Source organism: Solanum verrucosum, unplaced genomic scaffold (genome assembly GCF_900185275.1).
Source record: "Solanum verrucosum unplaced genomic scaffold, falcon-dt-bn FXZP01000277.1, whole genome shotgun sequence".
Lineage (NCBI taxonomy): Eukaryota > Viridiplantae > Streptophyta > Magnoliopsida > Solanales > Solanaceae > Solanum > Solanum verrucosum.
Window position 1 is genome coordinate 1317917 of NW_026019945.1, and position 20644 is coordinate 1338560.

Sequence of the window (20644 nt, forward strand, 5' to 3'; positions counted from 1 at the left end):
GCTGACCACCTGCACGGATAATGGATATGTCGATTATATTTGTAATCGGGATCCATTACATTTGGGGTAATTAAGTTGTTTCTTTATTATCTTCGTATATTTTGAAAAATAACTAAAAGTAATCAGTATTTTTTTTAAATTAAAATGTAGATTACAGGACGTTGAGCTTCTTAAGCTTGTACGTCTTCTCTTAAAAGCTGATCCAAATCAACGAATCGAAGTGGATGAATCCCTTAGACATCTGTACTTTGGTGATTCCAGACCTACTAGGTAATAATTTAATATTCTATACTAACCCATTAACTACTTGCAACAACTGTCAACTAAATTAATCAAATTACACTAATCAATTAAGCTAAATAACTAATCAATACGACTTAACTGTATTTCTAACTAACTAATCTTAAAAGTCTAACTCTAACTAACATCTCAATATTAATGAATAATATTATTAATTATATTAATCAATACTATGGTTTCTTTTCAAATATATATGATTCTTGGAATGTTGGTCTTGTTATCATGAAGTTCATACTTGGAGCTTCGAATGTTTTGGACTTTCAATACTATGTGGCACATGAGTTGTTTAATCATGATCACTATATTAATTAAAAAATGTTTGAAGATTTATTTTTAATTATTATGTAGTACAATTGGTATGACGGAGTTGTGTATTGAGCTTTCTCAACTTGTGAAAATAAAACAAATGAAGAAGCTTGCAACTTGCACCGAATATGTATTAGCCGATTACGTTCATAGTCGGGATACATTTGGTCTCAGGTAATAGTCAAGTGTTTTAGAAATGTAATTTTTGTATTCATTCATTTATTTTAAAAATCAATTAATTAATTATTATTATTATTTCAAATTTTAGATTTCACGGCGTTGAGCTTCTCAAGCTCGTACGTCTTTTGATGAGCATTGATCCTGATTTGCGTATCGGGGTGGATGAAGCACTCCAACATTCATATTTTGTTGGTTTCAGATATACCGAGTAATAATTTAATATTTACATTGTTAATTTAAGATATATATTCTCGATTTTTTTCTAGTTCAATTTAATTTTTGGTGATGTTAATTGATTTTTTTTCATTTTTGCAGTATGTATAGTTACTTCACTTTTTTGACATTTGTTGTGCTATTGGGCAGCATTTGGTACGGGTTGAAAGGTGCGGGTTGAGAGGTGCTACGGGTTGAATAGAGCATTGGTTCCTTTTATCTTTTTTAGAACAATATTAAAGAAGTGCTCATAACACTACGCCTACTATGTGATATGTGAATTTCGTAAACATATCTTTTCCTACATATCACATAGTAGGAACACTACGCCTACTATGTGAATTTCGTAAACATATCCTTTTGTTACAATGTAGAAATTATATAATTCATTTTCAAAATAAATTTTACCCCAATCTTAAATACAAAATCATATTTTGTAAATTCTCCATATTTTTAGAATACAAGCCTTTTCTAATATTATAGTAATAAAATCTAGAAAGCAAAGTTTTCAATAAAGGTAAGTTGTAATTTCTAACAGAAAACTAAAGCGGGTTGCAACTTTAAATCACGTCCTAGTATACTAGGCCTTCCAATTCTTTATAGGCTGACAGAAAATGAATGCAAATTTTCCATTCACTGTGGAAACACTTAACTTGGGTTAAACTTCCAGTCACCAAATCACGATATGCACAATAAATTTATTTATATGGTTGCAATTTATTTCACAAACATAAAAAATTGTTTCAAACATTTTATTTTTAATTTTTTCCTAAAATCGTAAAGGTTTTTCAAACATAATTGATAGATAAAGTGTTATTTTATTGTTTCTATTTTATCGAGTAATAATTTAATACTTCCACTATTAATCTTTAACAAATAAATTTTCAAGTTTTATTATCTAGTTTAATTTATTTTTTGGTAATGCTTATTGAATTGTTTCACGTGCAATATGACATTTATTTATGGTTATCATATGATGCGGGCAAAAGCAAGAAAAATAAGAATTAAAATTAAATAGGGTATGGCCTAGTTACATGTGTTTTGCAAATTATGGAGCGAGCCCAATCTGACCCTTATATTTTGATGGATCAGAAAAACATCAAATTGAACCACGCACTCCCGTGGATTGGGGACTGCGATTGTTCATGCCACATTTTAAAAATAAATATGTTTTTTCAAAATTTTTGTTAGATGATTATGGTAAGAATGAAAAATCATTAATGCAATTGGACAAAAATTAGAGGTTTCTCCCTATTTTCGAAAGACGTTGCACTATTTAAGTTTCATAGTATGTTCTTCTCTCGTGAATAGTGAAATATTGTCCCGTTAATCTTTTTCTCTCTTTATAACTTTCTTTTGATTTTATTCTCTAATATTGTTCAAATCGTTAATAAAAAAGATTTTTATGCTTTATATCATCTTTTCTAAAAATCTACCTTTTGTTGTTATGGTACAAAATACATACTAATACAATTACTAAATTGATATTTTAGTTTCAGATTTAAAAAAAAATGATGTCTATGTACTTCTATTGTTTTTGCAACTTTGAGTAAACATTAACAAAATATTAATAATGACCTACTTATATAGTGTGAGTGATTGAAATTTTGGCTTGACGTTTCATTTTTAAAATTATTGAGTAAAATATCCACTCTCCACCAAGTAATTTAGTTCTCTAATTTTCAAATATTAATGTTGCATATAATTTCCCTCGTTCATATTGATGATTCATTAATTATTAATATGATTTTTATACAGGTATGATGTTTGGACAGTAGGGCAAACCACCGTGGAGCTTATACTTGGTACTTCGGATGTTTTTGAACTCACAACTATGAAGCATTGAGGCTAATAAAAAGGGTTAGCTATTCAGACAAATATTTCATTTTTCGGTAAGTATATACATACAAATAATAATTTCAGGATTGAATAATTTAATAATTCAATATAAATGTATATAATAAGGAAAAAGTATGTGAGAACTAACTTTCACCATTAATATACAGTACTGCAGGTATGGCGAAGCAGTGCATCAGGCAGCCCAAGCTGAGCACCTGCACAGACAATGGATATGTCGATTATATTCGTAATCGGGATCCATTACATTTAGGGTAATTAAGTTGTTTGTTTATTATCTTCATATATTTTGAAATATAATTAAAAGTTATTAGTATTTTTTCTTTTGAATTTAGATTCCAGGACGTTGAGTTTCTCTAGCTCGCACGTCTTCTCTTCAAAGCTGATCCAAATTAGCGTATCGATGTAGATGAAGCCTTTATACATCCATACTTTGGTGGTTCCAGACCTACTAGGTAATAATTTGATATTTACACCATAAATTTAAACTATATATTTTGATTTTTTTTCTAGTTCAATTTGATTTTTGGTTATGTTAATTGAGTTTTTTTTCATTTTTGCAGCATGTTCAATTACCGTGCTTCTTTGGCATGTGCCTTGGCTTGTGCTGTGATTTTTGCTAGCTTTTGTATTTGGGTGAAAATTTACCGGAGTCCACCATTGGAAGAAAACATGGCCAAAAAGGAGTTCAGAAAAAAGGAAAAATAGGAAGAAAAACATAAAGCAGAACTAAAGATTTCAATTGGATATGGAGCTTGAATTGTCCTATCACCTCATGATTTTTTTCTCTACAATTTATTGATTATGTTTGTATCACATGTAGAAGGGCTCGAAACTATTACACATATTTTATTACATTGCAACAACGTAGAATTAAAAATTCTTCGATTTATCAAGGTGTGAATGAGAAATAAAAAGAGAAATGAGAAAATGGAAAGTGGAAGAATCAATAAAAGTGGGGGAACCAATTTTGGAGGGAAAATGAAAAGTCATTGCAAAGTGCAAATGAAAAGTCATTTTTACCATATTGATAGAAAAAAGGAAATTGTTGTCCTTATATTAGGAAACACTTCATTTAGTTCTTAAAGGGGTAAGAAGAAGGTGCCCCCTCGCGTCGTCGTCGTCGCTAGCTCGGCCTCAGCTTCGACTTCGGCTTCGGATTTGGCAAATGATTGATTGATAATATTTTGGACAAAATCTATTTAATCAATTTTGTTAATTCATTTCTTTTCTCTTATAAATTAATTCAGAATGTTAGTTAAATAACAAAATTAATTTCGCAACGAATTATTTGAAATTCGCGCGTAACGATATATTCGTTTGAAATGATTTGTTCCTTCCGAAAAGTCGTTACTTTTCCCAAAAGATACAATGCTTTGGAAAAAACGAGTCTGAACAGATTTGTCTGAACATACGCGTTCTTTGCTGCTAATGGCTATAAATAAGAGGTCGTGTTCGTTTTTCAAACACTGAAATTTTTTCCTCTCTGCATACATTTTTCTTACATAAATAAAATTATCGATCGATTGAGTCTGTGTGTGCTATTGTTGTTGTTCTTGCGTTCGCTGAAGTTATTGAAGTTTGAGGTACTGCTACTTCTTTAACAGGTTAATCCATTTTATTTTTGGAGGAATTAATCTGCAACCTCAGGTACAGTGAGGGGATTAAATTTCTTAAGGAAACACAGTGGTTTCTGTGGATTCGGATTAAAAATCATTCTATCTATTTCATTTTTTTCTGTTTCTACATTTTTTTTCTAACCTGAATACAGGAGATAACAATCTTAAGAAATTTATAGTTTCTGTATTTGAGGTTTCTGGAGATTAAAACCTTTATGGTTTTCTACTTTGTTTGAATTTTTAAAATTAATTCGATTAACGATTGAAAGAACATAAAAATTTTATCGTTAAATTAGAAACAACCTGTGTAAGGATTTATTCCTTATTGTTAGTATTTCACATAATAAAATTGTTTGCCATTTGTGATAGAAAAATGACTAATTCAAGTCAAGTAGAAGCTGGAACAGTAAGTGCTGCAACAACATCGGTTGCACACAATCGTTCAACTGCTGCCCTAGCACCAGCTGAGAAACCTGCAAAGTTTTCGGGAGTCGACTTCAAGAGATGACAGCAAAAAATGTTCTTTTATCTGACTACATTGAGTCTGCAGAGGTTCATCAATGAGAACGTTCTTGTTATGTCAGATGAAACTCCGTCTGAAGAACGATTTTTGGTAACAGAAGCATAGACACATTCTGATTTTTTGGGTAAAAATTATATTCTGAGTGGTCTAGAGGATGATTTGTACAATATGTACAGTAATGTCAAAATGTCAAAAGAACTTTGGGATACTTTAGAAAAGAAGTACAAAACAGAGAATGCCAGAATGAAGAAGTTCATTGTGGCAAAGTTTCTGGCCTATAAGATGATAGACAGTAAGACCGTCATCACCCAAGTTCAAGAATTGCAGGTCATAATCTATGATATCTTTGCTGAAGGTATAAATTTATTTAATACCTATGTTGAAAATGTTAAGTTTATTCTTAATACTCACATAATCTTTAATGTAGGATTGGTTGTGAATGATGTTTTTCAAGTGGCTGCTATTATTGAGAAGTTACCTCCATTGTGGAAGGACTTTAAAAACTACTTGAAACATAAACGCAAGGAGATGATTGTTAACGATCTTATGGTAAGGCTGAGAATCGAAGAGGATAACAAGGCTGCAGAAAAGAGATCACGTGGTAATTCAGCAATATCTGGAGTAAATATTGTTGAAGAAAATCTCACAAAATTAAAGAAAAGAAAAAAGGTATCTTGTCCAAAGAGCAATCCTCCTAAGAAGAAATTCAATAGAAGATGTTTCAATTGTGACAAACGTGGTCATAGGGCAACTGAATGTCGGGGGTCCCAAGAAGGACAAGAAGAAGGATCGAGCAAATTTGGCTGAATCCAAAGGAGAGATGGACGATCTTTGTACAATGCTTTTTGAATGCAACTTGGTTGGAAATTCAAAAGAATGGTGGATAGATTCTGGTGCCTTATGCCATGTTTTGTGCCAACAAAGAATTATTTTCATTATATACTCCAGCATCTACAGACGAGAAGTTGTTTATGGCAAACTCCGTTGTTGCAAAGGCAGGATGGTGACTTTGAACAGGGTCTCGTATGTTTCGAAATTGCGAAAGAACTTAGTTTCTATACCAGTTCTGACTAAGAACGGATTCAAATGTGTATTTGTTTCTGATAAAGTTGTAGTGAGTATGAATGAGATGTATGTAGGAAAAAGTTACCTCACTGAGGGCCTTTTTAAACTCAATGTAATTGCAGTTGATATGAATAAAGATTTTGTTTCTTATTACTTGCTTCAGTCTAAATGTTTATGGCATGAACGTTAGGGACACGTTAATAACAAAACCTTGCGAAAACTTATTAACTTAAATGTTTTGCCTAAATTTGAGTGCAATAAATCAAAATGTCAAGTTCGCGTTGAATCTAAGTATGTTAAGCATCCTTATAAGTCTGTTGAAAGGAATTCATATCCCTTAGAGCTGATTCACACAGACATTTGTGACATGAAGTCAATACCAACACGTGGTGGGAAAAAAGTATTTCATAACTTTTATTGATGATTGCAGTAGATATTGTTATGTTTATTTGCTAAATGGTAATGATGAGACAATAGATGCATTTAGGCAATATAAAACTTAAGTTAAAAATCAGTTGGATAAAATGATCAAAATGATTAGAAGTGATAGAGGTGGAGAATATAAATCTCCATTTGCAGAAATATGTTTGGAAAATGGAATCATCCATCAAACTACTACACCTTACTCTCTTCAATCTAATGGAATTGCGGAAAGGAAAAACCGAACATTAAAGAAAATGATGAATGTCTTACTTATAAGTTCAGGTTTACCACAAAACTTGTGGGAGGAAGCTATCGTTACAGCAAATCGAATACTCAATAGAGTGCCTCACACGAAGACACATGTTATTCCACATGAGAAATGAAAAGGTAGAAAACCCAACTTGAAATATTTCAAAGTGTGGGGGTGTCTAGCCAAAGTCCATGTTCCTTTACCTAAGAGGGTGAAAATAGGACCTAAGACTGTGGATTGTGTATTCATTGAATATGCCACAAATAGTAAGGCATGTCGATTTTTGGTTCATAAGTCCGAACATTCGGATATTCATGAGAATACGGTAATGGAATCAAATAATGTTAAATTTTTTAAACATATCTATCCATATAAAACTAGACTTGAGTTATCTAGTGGGGGGTCTAAACAACCTCGAGAAGAACCAAAAGAGAATGAAACCAATGAAGAGAATCCAATGCGCAGTAAACATCAAAGGACAGGTACTTCATTAGGATATGATTTTGTAACATTTCTTCTTGAAAGTGAACCTCAAACATTCAAGGAAGCAATGTTGTCTAGCAATTCAACCTCTTGGAAGGAGGCTGCCAATAGTGAGATTGAATCAATCTTAAAAATAATTATACCTGGGAGTTGCTTGATCTTCCTCCAGGGAACAAATCATTGGGTTCAAAATGGATCTTCAAAAAGAAGATGAAAGATGATGGAACTATTAACAAATATAAAGCAAGACTTGTTGTCAAAGGCTTTAGACAGAAAGAAGGTCTTGATTATTTTGACACATACTCGCCAATGACTAGGATTACATCAATTCGGATGTTAATTGCCCTAGCTGCAATATACGGTCTTGAAATCCATCAAATGGATATGAAAATCGTCTTCTTAAATGGAGAGCTAGAGGAAGAGATTTACATGGAACAGCCTGAGGGCTTCATAGTTCCAAGAAAAAAAAAAGTATGCAAACTTGTTAAGTCACTTTATGGACTAAAACAAGCACCAAAACAATGGCATGAAAGTTTGGTCAAACTATGCTGTCAAATGGATTTAATATTAATGAGTGTGATAAATTTGTTTACATTAAAGACACTCTAGATCAAGAAGTCATTGTATGCCTATATGTGGATGACATGCTGATAATGAGCAATGACATTGCCAATGTAAAAGCTACTAAGCGTATGCTCGCTAGTAAGTTTGATATGAAAGATCTAGGAGTAGCTGATTTGATATTGGGAATTCAGATTCACAGAACTCCTAACGGTCTAGCATTGTCTCAATCTCATTATATTTAAAATATACTTGAAAAGTTCAAGTATTTGAATTTCAAAAAGGCAAAGACCCCAATTGATGTGAACCTTAATCTTACTAAGAATAAAGGTGAAAGTCAGTCTCAATTGGATTATGCCAGAGTATTGGGAAGTTTGATGTATGTCATGAATTGTACACGATCAGACATAGCCTGCGCTATAAGTAAAATGAGTCGATACACAAGTAATCCCAATCAAAATCATTGGTTGGCAATGAAGAGAGTTTTGGGGTACTTAGAAGGCACTCAAAACTATGCTTTACATTACAATAATATCCAACAATTCTTGAAGGATATAGTGATGTAAATTGGATTACTGGGTCAACTGAAACGAAATCCACATGTGGATATGTTTTCACTATTGGTGGAGGAGTAATATCTTGGATATCATCCAAACAAACATGTATAGCTCGCTCTACAATGAAGTTTGAATTCATCGCCTTAGACAAGGCAAGTGAAGAAGCTGAATGGCTCCGGAATTTCTTAGAAGATATTTTGTTTTGGCCCAAACCAATGGCCCTTATATGCATACACTGCGATATTCAAGCTGCAATAGAAAGGGCTGGAAGCGTTATGTATAACGGGTAGTCTCGTCACATAAGATGAAGACATAACTTTGTTAGACAACTACTCTCTAGTGGAATTATCACAATTGACTATGTAAAGTCAAAGGATAATATGTCGGATCCACTTACAAAAGGCCTAACTAGAGAGGGAGTTGAGAGATCATTGACAGGAATGAGACAATGGCCGAGGACAAGTCATCGTGGCGGTAAATCTACCTAGAAGACTGGACATCCCAAGATCTAGGTTCAAGGAGATAAAACAAAGTTATAGATGACGGTTCAACATTGTCAAAAATTATTTTATGTCCATTCTCATGATGAGACAATGTTCAGTAACCAGGCTAAAGGCATAAGGACTTTTTTAATAGTTTCTAAATTTGATACAGGGTATATCAAATAGTGTATCTAAGGGATAACACATTTGGAAACCACTTATGTAAGTGTGAAGTGTAAGCCGTTTCAAGGAGAATCCGGTAAGGTCAGTTCTCTAAGCACTTATTAATCGAGATGTGTCCATGGCTGAAATGAACTAAACAATGAGAACCAAAAACAGTTCAAGGGTTGATTATGTGACTTATGTTGTCTAGGTATACACCAAAGCTCGACGGTTCAAAGATATCAAATCTACCGATTGACCGAGTATATCCGATATATGTTCACTACGAAAAGTTTAAAGAGAAACCTACTTATCCAGATGTGATTAACCCTTACTTACAAGACACACAAATTTTTCATGCATATGTTTTAACTATATCCATTCCTCATTCATGTGGGGCACTGTTGGGTTTAGCAATGTGTGAACCAATGAAAGTGGGGGAACCAATTTTGGAGGGAAAATGAAAAGTCATTGCAAAGTGCAAATGAAAAGTCAATTTTACCATATTGATAGAAGAAAGGAAATTGTTGTCCTTATATTAGGAAACACTTCATTTAGCTCACTCGGCCTCGGCTTCGGATTTGGATTTGGCAAATGATTTGATTGATAATATTTTTGGACAAAATCTATTTAATCAATCTTGTTAATTCATTTCTTTTCTCTTATAAATTCATTCAGAATGTTAGTTAAATAACGGAATTAATTTCGCAACGAATTATTTGAAATTCGCGCGTAATGGTAAATTCGTTTGAAAGGATTTGTTCCTTCCGAACAGTCGTTACTTTTCCCAAAAGACACAACGTTCTGGAAAAAACAGGTCTGAACAGATTTGTCTGAACATACGCGTTCTTTGCTGCTAATGGCTATAAATAAGAGGTCGTTTTTGTTTTTCAAACACTGAAATTTTTTCCTCTCTGCATACATTTTTCTTACATAAACAAAATTATCGATCGACTGAGTTTGTGTGTACTCTTGTTGTTGTTCTTGCGTTCGCTGAAGTTTTTGAAGTTTGAGGTACCGCTACTTTTTTAACAGGTTAATCCGTTTTATCTTGGGAGGAATTAATCTGCAACCTCGGGTACAGTGAGAGAATTAAATTTCTTAAGAAAACACAGTGGTTTCTGTGGACTCAGATTAAAAATCATTCTGTCTATTTCATCTTTTTTTGTTTTTGTATTTTTTACTAACCTGGATACAGGAGATAACATAAATAACAAGCTAAATTGGAGTCTTGCTTTTCCCTTTAATATTTGGAATATATGGCTATCTAGAAACCACAGTTATCATAACAATACTAGAGAAGAATTTGGCATTACTCGTGTTGAATTACAATCAATTAAATGGAACAATTCCTCCTCCGCTTTCTCAGCTTCCTAATTTGTTAGAGATTTACTTAGATCGCAACAAACTCACCGGAACAATACCGGAATTGTTTGTGAAATTTGAAGGACCAAATGTACCAGACCTGTACCTTTCCCATAACAGCCTAACAGGAAAAGTGCCAACTTCTTTAGGTGATTTGAATTTTTCCAGGCATGATTTCTCAAGGAATATGCTTGAAGGAGATGTTTCGTTTCTGTTTGATATTTCGAAATCGGAGTTTATTGAGAGCTTAATATCATTGGATTTGAATCATAATCGAATTTTTGGTAGCTTAAGCTTACCACAAGGATTGAAAGATGTACCGTTACAGTCTTTCAATGTAAGTTATAATAGACTTTGTGGACAGATTCCACAAGGTGGAACCTTGCAGAGCTTTGATGTTTACTCTTATTTGCATAACAAATGCCTCTGTGGCTCTCCCTTGCCGGACTGTAAGTAGATATGGAGGTCGAGGATTTGGATAGCTAAATGTTGTGGAAGACGCATGAAGCTAGCCTCCCCTATATATTCCTAATCATATTTGGGAATCACATATTTTCAGTGTGTATTTGTATTTGTTGCTTAATTAGCTTTATATCCTTGTAATATGTGTCGAGGGTCTATTGAATATAGTCTTTCTATCAATAAAGGTAGGGATAAAATATGTCCTCTCCAGATTCCACTAATGAAATTTCACGGATTATGTTGTTGATCAATATTTCTATCCTTGATTCATGTCTTATCTTTTCTTTTGTCAAGTTGCTTTTCGGGATGAAATATGTCCTCTTCATATTCCACGGATTATGTTGTTGATCAATATTACTACCCTTGATTCATTTTTTATCTTTTCTTTTGTCAAGTTGCAATATTTGAAAGCAAATTAAATTGGGCATATAGTTACAAACTTTGAAGTTAGTTAGTCAATTTTGAATCTTGCAAGAGTCAAGTGAGATAAAGTCAAAAGTGTATATATAATTATAAAACAAGAGTGCATATAAACAGAGTTGAACCAAAGGCAAATAGATGGTGCAAATTGAGATGCATTTCAGTATGGTCGTGCTTTTTGTTTTCATTTGAGGAGTTCTGAATACAAAGTTCGTGCTAAAGTTGATGAATTTTTCAATACAAATACATAATTTTTGCTAAAGTTACAGGAAATCCTCATGACCTAAATTTTCCCTTGCTCGCACACTGTGGAGCAGTAGCAAGATAAGATGAAGGAACTGGTTCTTCATTGAGAAATTATTTTCACAACTTACATTGATCTTTATCGATGTTAGTAAGCTCTAGAGCTCGAAAACAATACTCCGGTAGTTCATATTAGAGTTACCAATCCTAACACTTGAACAATAACTAACATCAAATGCAGCCTCAACAATTCTACTATTCTAGGAAAGCCTGACCTATCATCCCATAATTTAAATCATATTTATCTGGTTGTTGTGGTTGGATCTCTTGCACTCGTTCAAAATGCGGAGAAAGTTAAGCACGACTTATATGCTTGAATGACAAACAACCAGTTTAGATATTCACGATCAAAAGGTATACAATAGCAAGTTGTCACGAGAATGTCATTACAAAACAAAGTAATGATATGCAACTACAACTTTGTGTCATTAAATTTATGATTGATATAATTGAGAAAACATTCCAAATGAAGTGGGACACGAGTTTTGTTGTTTGGGCTTAACTTATTAAACGTTGATTAGTAACATTGTTACAAACAAGTTATGGCCCATTCAACTTATTCGAGCTTTCAATAATACCATAGTTTCATTTACGTAAAAATGATCTCCTATGATCATTTACAAATCGAATCGAAATAACCTTTTTATATCTTGTACATGTAAAAAAAAGACATTTTATAAATGACTACATGGATAAATCTCTCCTAATTAACAACATTAAAGCACATAAATACAACTTACACCGTCAAATTTTCAAGCAATTTTATCTTCTATTATTTTTTGACAGTACATATTGATTTATTATTTGGAATATATGGGTATCTAGAAACCACAATAATTATCGTAACAATACTAGAGAAGAATTTGACATTACAATCAATTAACTGGAACAATTCCTCCTTTGCTTTCTCAGCTTCCTAATTTGTTAGCGATTTACTTAGATCGCAACAATATAGTTTTTTTCATGCAATATAGTTTTCGAAATTATGAAGAAGAAACAATAGAGTAAAAAGCTCGTCTCTTTTTCAGACGTAAAAATATGATGAAAAAACAGATTAGGGCTTGGAATGGAAGGAATTTTATGATATTTGGATTTTTAATTGCATGCATTATTGTAATACTTATCAACCTTAAGGTAGCTAAGTCTAAACCTGAATTTGAACCTGAACCTGTATCTGAATCTGGAAAGAAGTTGATAGAACAAATATTAAGAGAGGCGAATTCCCTGCCAAAAAAAAAAACAATGTCGATTCCAACTCAAAATTGTCACTTTGCTACATCGCAAGGAAGGTCATACCAGGAGGATCGAGTAACATGTGACCTAAATTTTACGATTCCTCTGTTTGGTAATGTTTAATTTGCTTGAATTTATAATATGCATACATATACCATGCACCTCCAAACACACACTTGTTGTATGAGCTTTGACATATTAGACTATGATGTAGGGCGTGGCAACGACATTGAAGAGGTGAGGGTTGGGGCTGTGGCAGCAGTATTTGATGGTCATATTGGATATTCCTCTGCTAGTTTAATGGCCTAAAGGATATTTTTGGATAAGTTTATGGTTAACCTCAATAACAACAGTATTGAACAATTTTTCTTACTTGAAGGAAATACTAAAATCTTCTTTAGTAACAACCATTACTGATATTGATGCAGAATTCACCAAGGCAAGGCCAAAACTTGTGATATTTTTTTCTTTTTTTTTAATGACTTGGTTGTTCACATTCTTTAGGTTGCTTTCGAATATCATCTTTATGCGGGTTCTACTGCTGTTGTTTCCCTCATATATAACAATCATGTTTTAGTTGCAAATGTTGGTGATTCAAAGGCTTTTCTTTGATCGGAATCCTTTTTGCTTTACATCGCGCGCAGTTCACTCATCAAGATGGCCGGTAAGGAACATTGTGATGTCTAGACTTTAATTTGGTTCTCCTGCAAAGTTACATAATGTATGTAAACTCTTCTTTGTTTTTGTTAGCATATGTTAAATCCTTAAATTGTAGTCAATTACTCTATGCACCTCCATTATTTTTGCAACTTTGAGTAAACATTAACTAAATATTAATAATGACCTACTCATTTTTTTTAGGATAAGGTGAGATTAGAGAAAATATATATGTAAGCCGTGGTTATGAGTGATTGAGAATTTTGATAAATACTCCATCTCCCCTCTTTCTTTTGTAATATATATTTTATATATATATAAATTATTACATGTTTTAGATCTTAGACTGATATATGTTTACCCATTTATCTATTGAATATGTTAACTATTGACGTTTCTTTTCTAAAATTATTGAGTAGCCGATGAATATGTATACCTATTATTAGACATTTAATTTGTACTTAAACTTTTCTTCCTTCCTTTGATCAAAAGATAGCTGGAGAATGAATGGAAAGGTGCAACAATACATGGTTGTACAAATAAGGCATGATCATTTCATCATCTTCTAAATTAATATACACGGGTCACACACGTACACTAAATTAGTATCCAAAATAAACGTGAATATTGGACTTTAACCTTGATCCTAAGTTATTTAGTTGCTAAAATCCATCTTTAATATGACCAAGATGATAAATAGGTCCAACAACCTCAACAATATATGAAGTATCCTCAAATAAAAAGTCATATTGTTTTTGAATAGAAATAAAAATATTTTCTTTTGCACTTGTAAAGAAATACATGAAGTATCTCAAGTAACGTTCGAGCCCTGAGTATGGAGAAAATCTTGTTGGGAGCGCCATCCCCGAATGGGTCCTGCAGTGTGCGATCCAGATTTAGTCGGGAGCTCTAATGTGGGCTCCGATATCCGAACATCGGGTGGGAAACCAATAAAAAAAAATCTCAAGTAACGTTAATGCGAATGTTCTGCTTACTTTTTCCTTTCCAGATATGGCGTCATAGATGATCCATATATGAGTTTTTGGTGGTGGCATCCAGACAGGCCTTACGCAGCGAAGGTGTCATCTTAAATCAATCAAAATATAAACAAAAAATCTTTTTTATTGTGCAATTTTGACTACGCAAATAATTTTCTATTCATTTTTCATCGGCTTATTGAGATAAAAATATATTCTTACTAAAATAATAAGAATTTATAAACCTTTTCCGTATAAAATTATTTTATTTCATCATCAAATTAATCAAAATATCTATAAGAATAACCCTAGAGCATTATTAAATGAATGAAATTTCATTCAAGATCTTTTTCTTTGAAGTTTGAATTTCAAAAGTCAACGCATTTTATATATTGTTGTCACAACTGTATACACACCGTGTGATGTGAGTGAAGCAGTTTTTCTTGACCAAAAATCCATAGTGCTAAAATATGACTTTTTTTCTTTGTTTTATTATAAATACCAATGAGTTGATAATATAAGATTGTTCATAAACAAAAAAAAATGAATATGAACTTGTCACTTCTTGTAGTTATTTTTCTTTGCTTTGCTTCTCCTTCACTATCAGTAAGATGCAATCCAAAAGACAAAAAAGTCCTTTTACAGATAAAGGAAGATTTGGGCAATCCTTACCATTTAGCTTCATGGGATCCAAACACAGATTGTTGTTACTGGTACGTCGTAAAATGTGACCGGAAAACCAACCGGATAAATGCTCTCACTGTCTTCCAAGCCAATATCTCCGGTCAAATTCCGGCGGCCGTAGGAGACCTTCCGTATCTCGAGACATTGCAATTCCATCATATCACCAATCTCACCGGAACAATTCAACCTGCAATTGCTAAGCTCACAAATCTCAAAATGTTAAGGCTCAGCTTCACTAATCTTACAGGTCCAATCCCTGAATTCCTTAGTCAGCTGAAGAATTTGACATTGCTCGAGTTGAATTACAATCAATTAACCGGAACAATCCCTTCTTCGCTCTCTCAGCTTCCGAATTTGTTAGCGATTCAGTTAGATCGTAACAAACTCACCGGAACAATACCGGAATCGTTTGGGAGATTTATAGGACCAAACATACCAGATCTGTACCTTTCACATAACAGCTTGACCGGAAAAGTGCCGACTTCTTTAGGTGATTTGAATTTTTCCAGGCTTGATTTCTCCAGGAATAAGCTTGAAGGAGATGTTTCGTTTTTGTTTGGGAAGAATAAGACGAGTCAGATAATTGATTTATCGAGGAATTCATTGGAGTTTGATATTTCGAAATCGGAGTTTGCTGAGAGCTTGATATCATTGGATTTGAATCATAATCGAATTTTCGGTAGCTTACCACAAGGATTGAAAGATGTACCGTTACAGTCTTTCAATGTAAGTTATAATAGACTTTGTGGACAGATTCCACAAGGTGGAACGTTGCAGAGCTTTGATGTTTACTCTTATTTGCATAACAAATGCCTCTGTGGCTCTCCCTTGCCGGACTGTAAGTAGATATGGAGGTCGGGGATTTGGATAGCCGAATGTTGTGGGAGACGCATGAAGCTAGCCTTCAGTGTGTATTTGTATTTGTTGCTTAATTAGCTTTGTATCCTTGTAATATGTGTGTCGAGGGTCTATTGAATATAGTTTTTCTATCAATAAAAGTAGGGGATAAATTATGTCCTCTCTGGATTTCACTAATGAAATTTCATGGATTATGTTGTTGATCAATATTACTACCCTTGATTCATTTCTTATCTTTTCTTTTGTCAAGTTGCAATATTTGAAAGCAAATTAAATTGGGCATATACTTGCAAACTTTGAACTTAGTCAATTTTGAATCTTGCAAGAGTCAAGTGAGATAAAGTCAAAAGTGTATATATAATTATAAAACAAGAGTGCATATAAACAGAGTTGAACCAAAGGCTAATAGATGGTGCAAATTGAGATGCATTTCAGTATGGTCGTGTTTTTTGTTTTCATTTGAGGAGTTCTGAATACAAAGTTCGTGCTAAAGTTGATGAATTTTTCAATACAAATACAGAATCTGTGCTAAAGTTACTGAGTTTCAGGAAATCCTCATGACCTAAATTCGCCCTTGCTCGCACACTGTGGAGCAGTAGCAAGATAAGATGAAGGAACTGGTTCTTCATTGAGAAATTATTTTCACAACTTACATTGATCTTTATCGATGTTAGTAAGCTCTAGAGCTCGAAATCAATACCCAGGTAGTTTATATTAGAGTTACCAATCCTAACACTTGAACAATAACTAACATCAAATGCAGCCTCAACAATTTTACTATTCTAGGAAAGCCTGACCTATCATCCCATAATTTAAATCATATTTATCTGGTTGTTGTGGTTGGATCTCTTGCACTGTTCAAAATGCGGAGAAAGTTGAGCACAACTTATGTGCTTGAATGACAAACAACCAATTCAGATATTCATGATCAAAAGGTATACAATAGCAAATTGTCACGGAGAATGTCATTACAAAACAAAGTAATGATATGCAACTACAACTTTGTGTCATTAAATTTATGATTGATATAATTGAGAAAACATTCCAAATGAAGTGGGACACAAGTTTTGTTGTTTGGGCTTAACTTATTAAACGTCGATTAGTAACATTGTTACAAACAAGTTATGGCCCATTCAACTTATTCGAGCTTTCAATAATACCATAGTTTCATTTACGTAGAAATGATCTCGTATGATCATTTACAAATCGAATCGAAATGACTTTTTAGATCTTGTCCATGTAAAAAAGAAAAAGACATCTTATAAAATGACTACATGAATATATCTCTCCTAATTAACAACATTGAAGCACATAAATAAAACTTACACCGTCGAATTTTCAAGCAATTTTATCTTCTATTATTTTTTGACAATACATATTGATTTATTTTTACAAATATAAAGTATCATTTTTGTCATTGTATATGAAAAATGAAAAAATGCATTTAAGACCAAATGCCAAGTTGACGATTTATAACCTATAGTTATTGTGTACTAGTGTTAGGCCAATTTCGGTCGGCCCATTAAAGAAAAAGAAAAGTCTAGTACGAAAATAGCTACAATATATTTAATGTGATTAGGGGTGTGCACTATTCGGATTAAACTGAATAATCAAACCAAATCAAACCGAATTTTTATTTGGATTGGTTTTTTGGTTTTTCGGATTGGTTTTGGATTAATAAATTACTTTGTTTGGTTTTTTGGTTTGGTTTCGGATTTTAAAAAATAAAAACCGAAAGAAACTGAATTATATATATAATGTTTAGGTTTAGAATTAAGTTGGAGTTAACCACTTGTGTCCCTTTTTGGTTATTGTCTTTCATGATGATTACGTTTATATTTTATGTTTGAATTACATCTATAATAGTTATACTTATAAGTATTGTGTTTTAAGTTTTACTTATGATTTATATTAGAAAGAATATTTAAGGGATTAAATATTATTACTTTGGTTATATATGTTATTAATTATTGACATAACCGAATAATCAAACCGAAAAAAGCTGAACCAAATAGAGGAAAACCAAACCAAACCAAATTTATTTTGGATCGGATTCGGTTACACTTTTACAAAACCAAAAACCGAAAATCCAAACCGAATAGTGTAAAACCAAACCGAAAAACCGAATGCACACCCCTAGATTCTAACAAAAAACAATCAACAAGTTTATCTTTCGTTTGAGAAATATAGCTCCTTAGCGCATATATTTAGGGCCCGTTTGGCCATGCGATATGGTAACATGATATGGAATTGAAGTTTTGTTTGGACATGCGATATTAAATTTTTGTGTTGTATATTTTCTCATAAACATAAAAATCCCATAAGTTGTAAAACTATTAAAATAACTCCAATTATTTATTCAATCTTATCAAATAAACAAGAAATTATAAAATCGCATAATAAATTATTACAAAACTATTTGTTCTCCACTTAAGAAATTGTTTCATCTAACTTTAATTTAATAAAAAAATTGAATATAAATTGTAGTGTACTAGTCTTTAATATAATCCTCCCATATAGTACAAACAATTTCCTCACGTTGAACTTGCATTTCTTGATCATGTGACCGAGAAGACGAACCAACATTGTTACTTTGAGCCATTTGTTGGTCAATATCATCCGCAACTATATTTTCATGCTCATAGACCATAAATATTTCATCACTTTAACAATCGGTTGGTGTGAGTTAAAAATGATTATATGTTGGTGAGAATAATAAATTTTAAAAAGTAATGATGTGATTATAAATTGTATTTACATATAAAATAAATGGTTAGTACTTAGTAGATATAAATGTGGGGTTGTTTTAACAAAATATAAACTTGTAGATCAATTTTTGTATTAAAATATCTCAAATCATGATATGAAATTACCATATAATTCTGTATCATGATTTTTGAAGAATATGGAATCACATCTCATGAGATGGAATCAACGTAAAATCGCATGTCCAAACACTGATTCCATCTCACGATACCATATCGTGATATAGTATCGCATGGCCAAACGCCTACTTAGAGATTCTATGATTTGATATATATTAGAATAAAAAGAATTAGGAATTAGAAGGAAAATAAAAACTCTATAATAATTGATAGAACCAAGAATAAAATAAAAATTGGCATATTGTAATTTATTGTCATTTTAGGAATGAATTGTAATAATTTCACTTTTCTACGCACACCACCTACCCCACCCTAAATAGCATGTGATAAATATTTACTTTAACTTATGTACCAATGTTTGATGGACCAATAAATTATAAAAAATTGTGAGCTAATAAATCATTTTAAAGTTATGATTGAAGATTAGTAGAGTAGTATAACATTGTTTAATTTTCCTTATCACTATTAACTTTTTAATATTTTATTTTCAATTTTAGTATTACATGTTATTTCATTTACTTCGATTATCATATTCTTTGTTGTTAGAGGAAATTTCGCAAATAACCACTAAAAATAACTTAATTAGGCTCCATAGCTATAATTTGCAAATAATGATTCGTAGCTACATGTTAGAGGGAGGAGAGAGGCAAGTGAAATTGGGGAGAAGGAGGAGAGAGGCGAGTGAGCTTGGGAGAAGGAGGAGAAAGGTGAGCGAGAGAGGGCAAAGAGTGGAAAGAGGTGAATTGTATTTGTATATCAATCAAATTGTATATGTATATATGTCAAATAATTGTATATATGTAACTGGTATACATATGTATTTGTATATATGACGAGCGAGATTAGGAAAGGGAGGAGAAATGCGAGCGAGATTAAGAGAGAGAGTAGAGAGGCGAGCGAGAGAGGGCGGAGAGTGGAGAAAGACGAATTGTATTTGTATATCTGTCATATAATGCATATGTATAATTTAGATTTGTATAAGTGGAAGAGAGGAGAGATGTGCACGTAATTATAACTAAAAAGAGATTGCGAGCGATAATTAATTCAAACTATAACTATGTTAACTAATTAACTAATATATATATATATATATAGAGCTAAAACTCCATTGAAATCGTCTTTCCTACTTTCATAAAGCACCAATAAAACTACATATACGTTAGTATTATCAAATTCCACTTATGAAATTACGCTCGATAAAACGAAAAAAAAAAAAATGATTGCAAAACGCCGGGGTGATAGTGCTAGAGGTCGGCGGTCGGTGGCCGATAGTCAAAGAAAAAGACAATTTCAATTCTTTATTATAATATATAAATTTTATAATTAAATAATTATGGCTCTCCTCTTTTTGTTTTTTATTTCATTTTATTTTATTCTTTCTCTTTCACTTTTTCCCAATTTCCAACTTTAGAGGAGCCAACGCTTTGTAGTTGCCGTCCTCAACTTTATTGCTAAAAACTAGAACTAGAATAACCTATATATAGTGGCTTTTAATTTAGTCAATTAATTTAAATTCACAATATTAAAACGTGCCATCAACACTAAATTCCCAAAAACATATAGGCAATTTACTTTAATTCTTTTTTACAATCATAGTATTTGAATATATGTGTTTTAATTAATTTTCAGAAAATTATTATGTATATCGAGTAATTTTGTTCATTAAAAATTAGATAAATAAATAAAAGAAGCACTAGTAATTTTATCTTTATCGAAATATGAATTTTTACTTTTCTTTATTTTACTTCATTGATCATTAAAATACATCGTAAAAAACTAAACATATAAAGACTTACTCATATTTACGTCAAACTACATT

General features: G+C 32.2%; 2 protein-coding genes and 1 pseudogene across 2 annotated transcripts in view; 2 read left to right on the forward strand and 1 right to left on the reverse strand.

Annotated features, from left to right (window-relative positions):
* The window catches only part of LOC125807431 (polygalacturonase inhibitor-like), an 88710-nt pseudogene extending 77888 nt beyond the window's left edge, over window positions 1-10822 (forward strand).
* Window positions 1-20644, reverse strand: part of LOC125841061 (glycerophosphodiester phosphodiesterase GDPDL4) — an 80396-nt gene that overhangs the window by 28893 nt on the left and 30859 nt on the right. The gene's annotated exons all lie outside the window — the stretch shown is intronic.
* On the forward strand, window positions 14912-16147 carry LOC125806811 (polygalacturonase inhibitor-like). The gene has a single exon (XM_049486564.1). It carries the CDS (start codon window positions 14942-14944, stop codon window positions 15926-15928), a length of 987 nt encoding a protein of 328 aa, XP_049342521.1. The 5' UTR covers window positions 14912-14941; the 3' UTR covers window positions 15929-16147.

What these genes read in the sequence shown, in the direction of transcription:
- LOC125806811 (XM_049486564.1), top strand. Translation starts at nt 14,942, where the DNA reads ATGAATATGAACTTGTCACTTCTTGTAGTTATTTTTCTTTGCTTTGCT.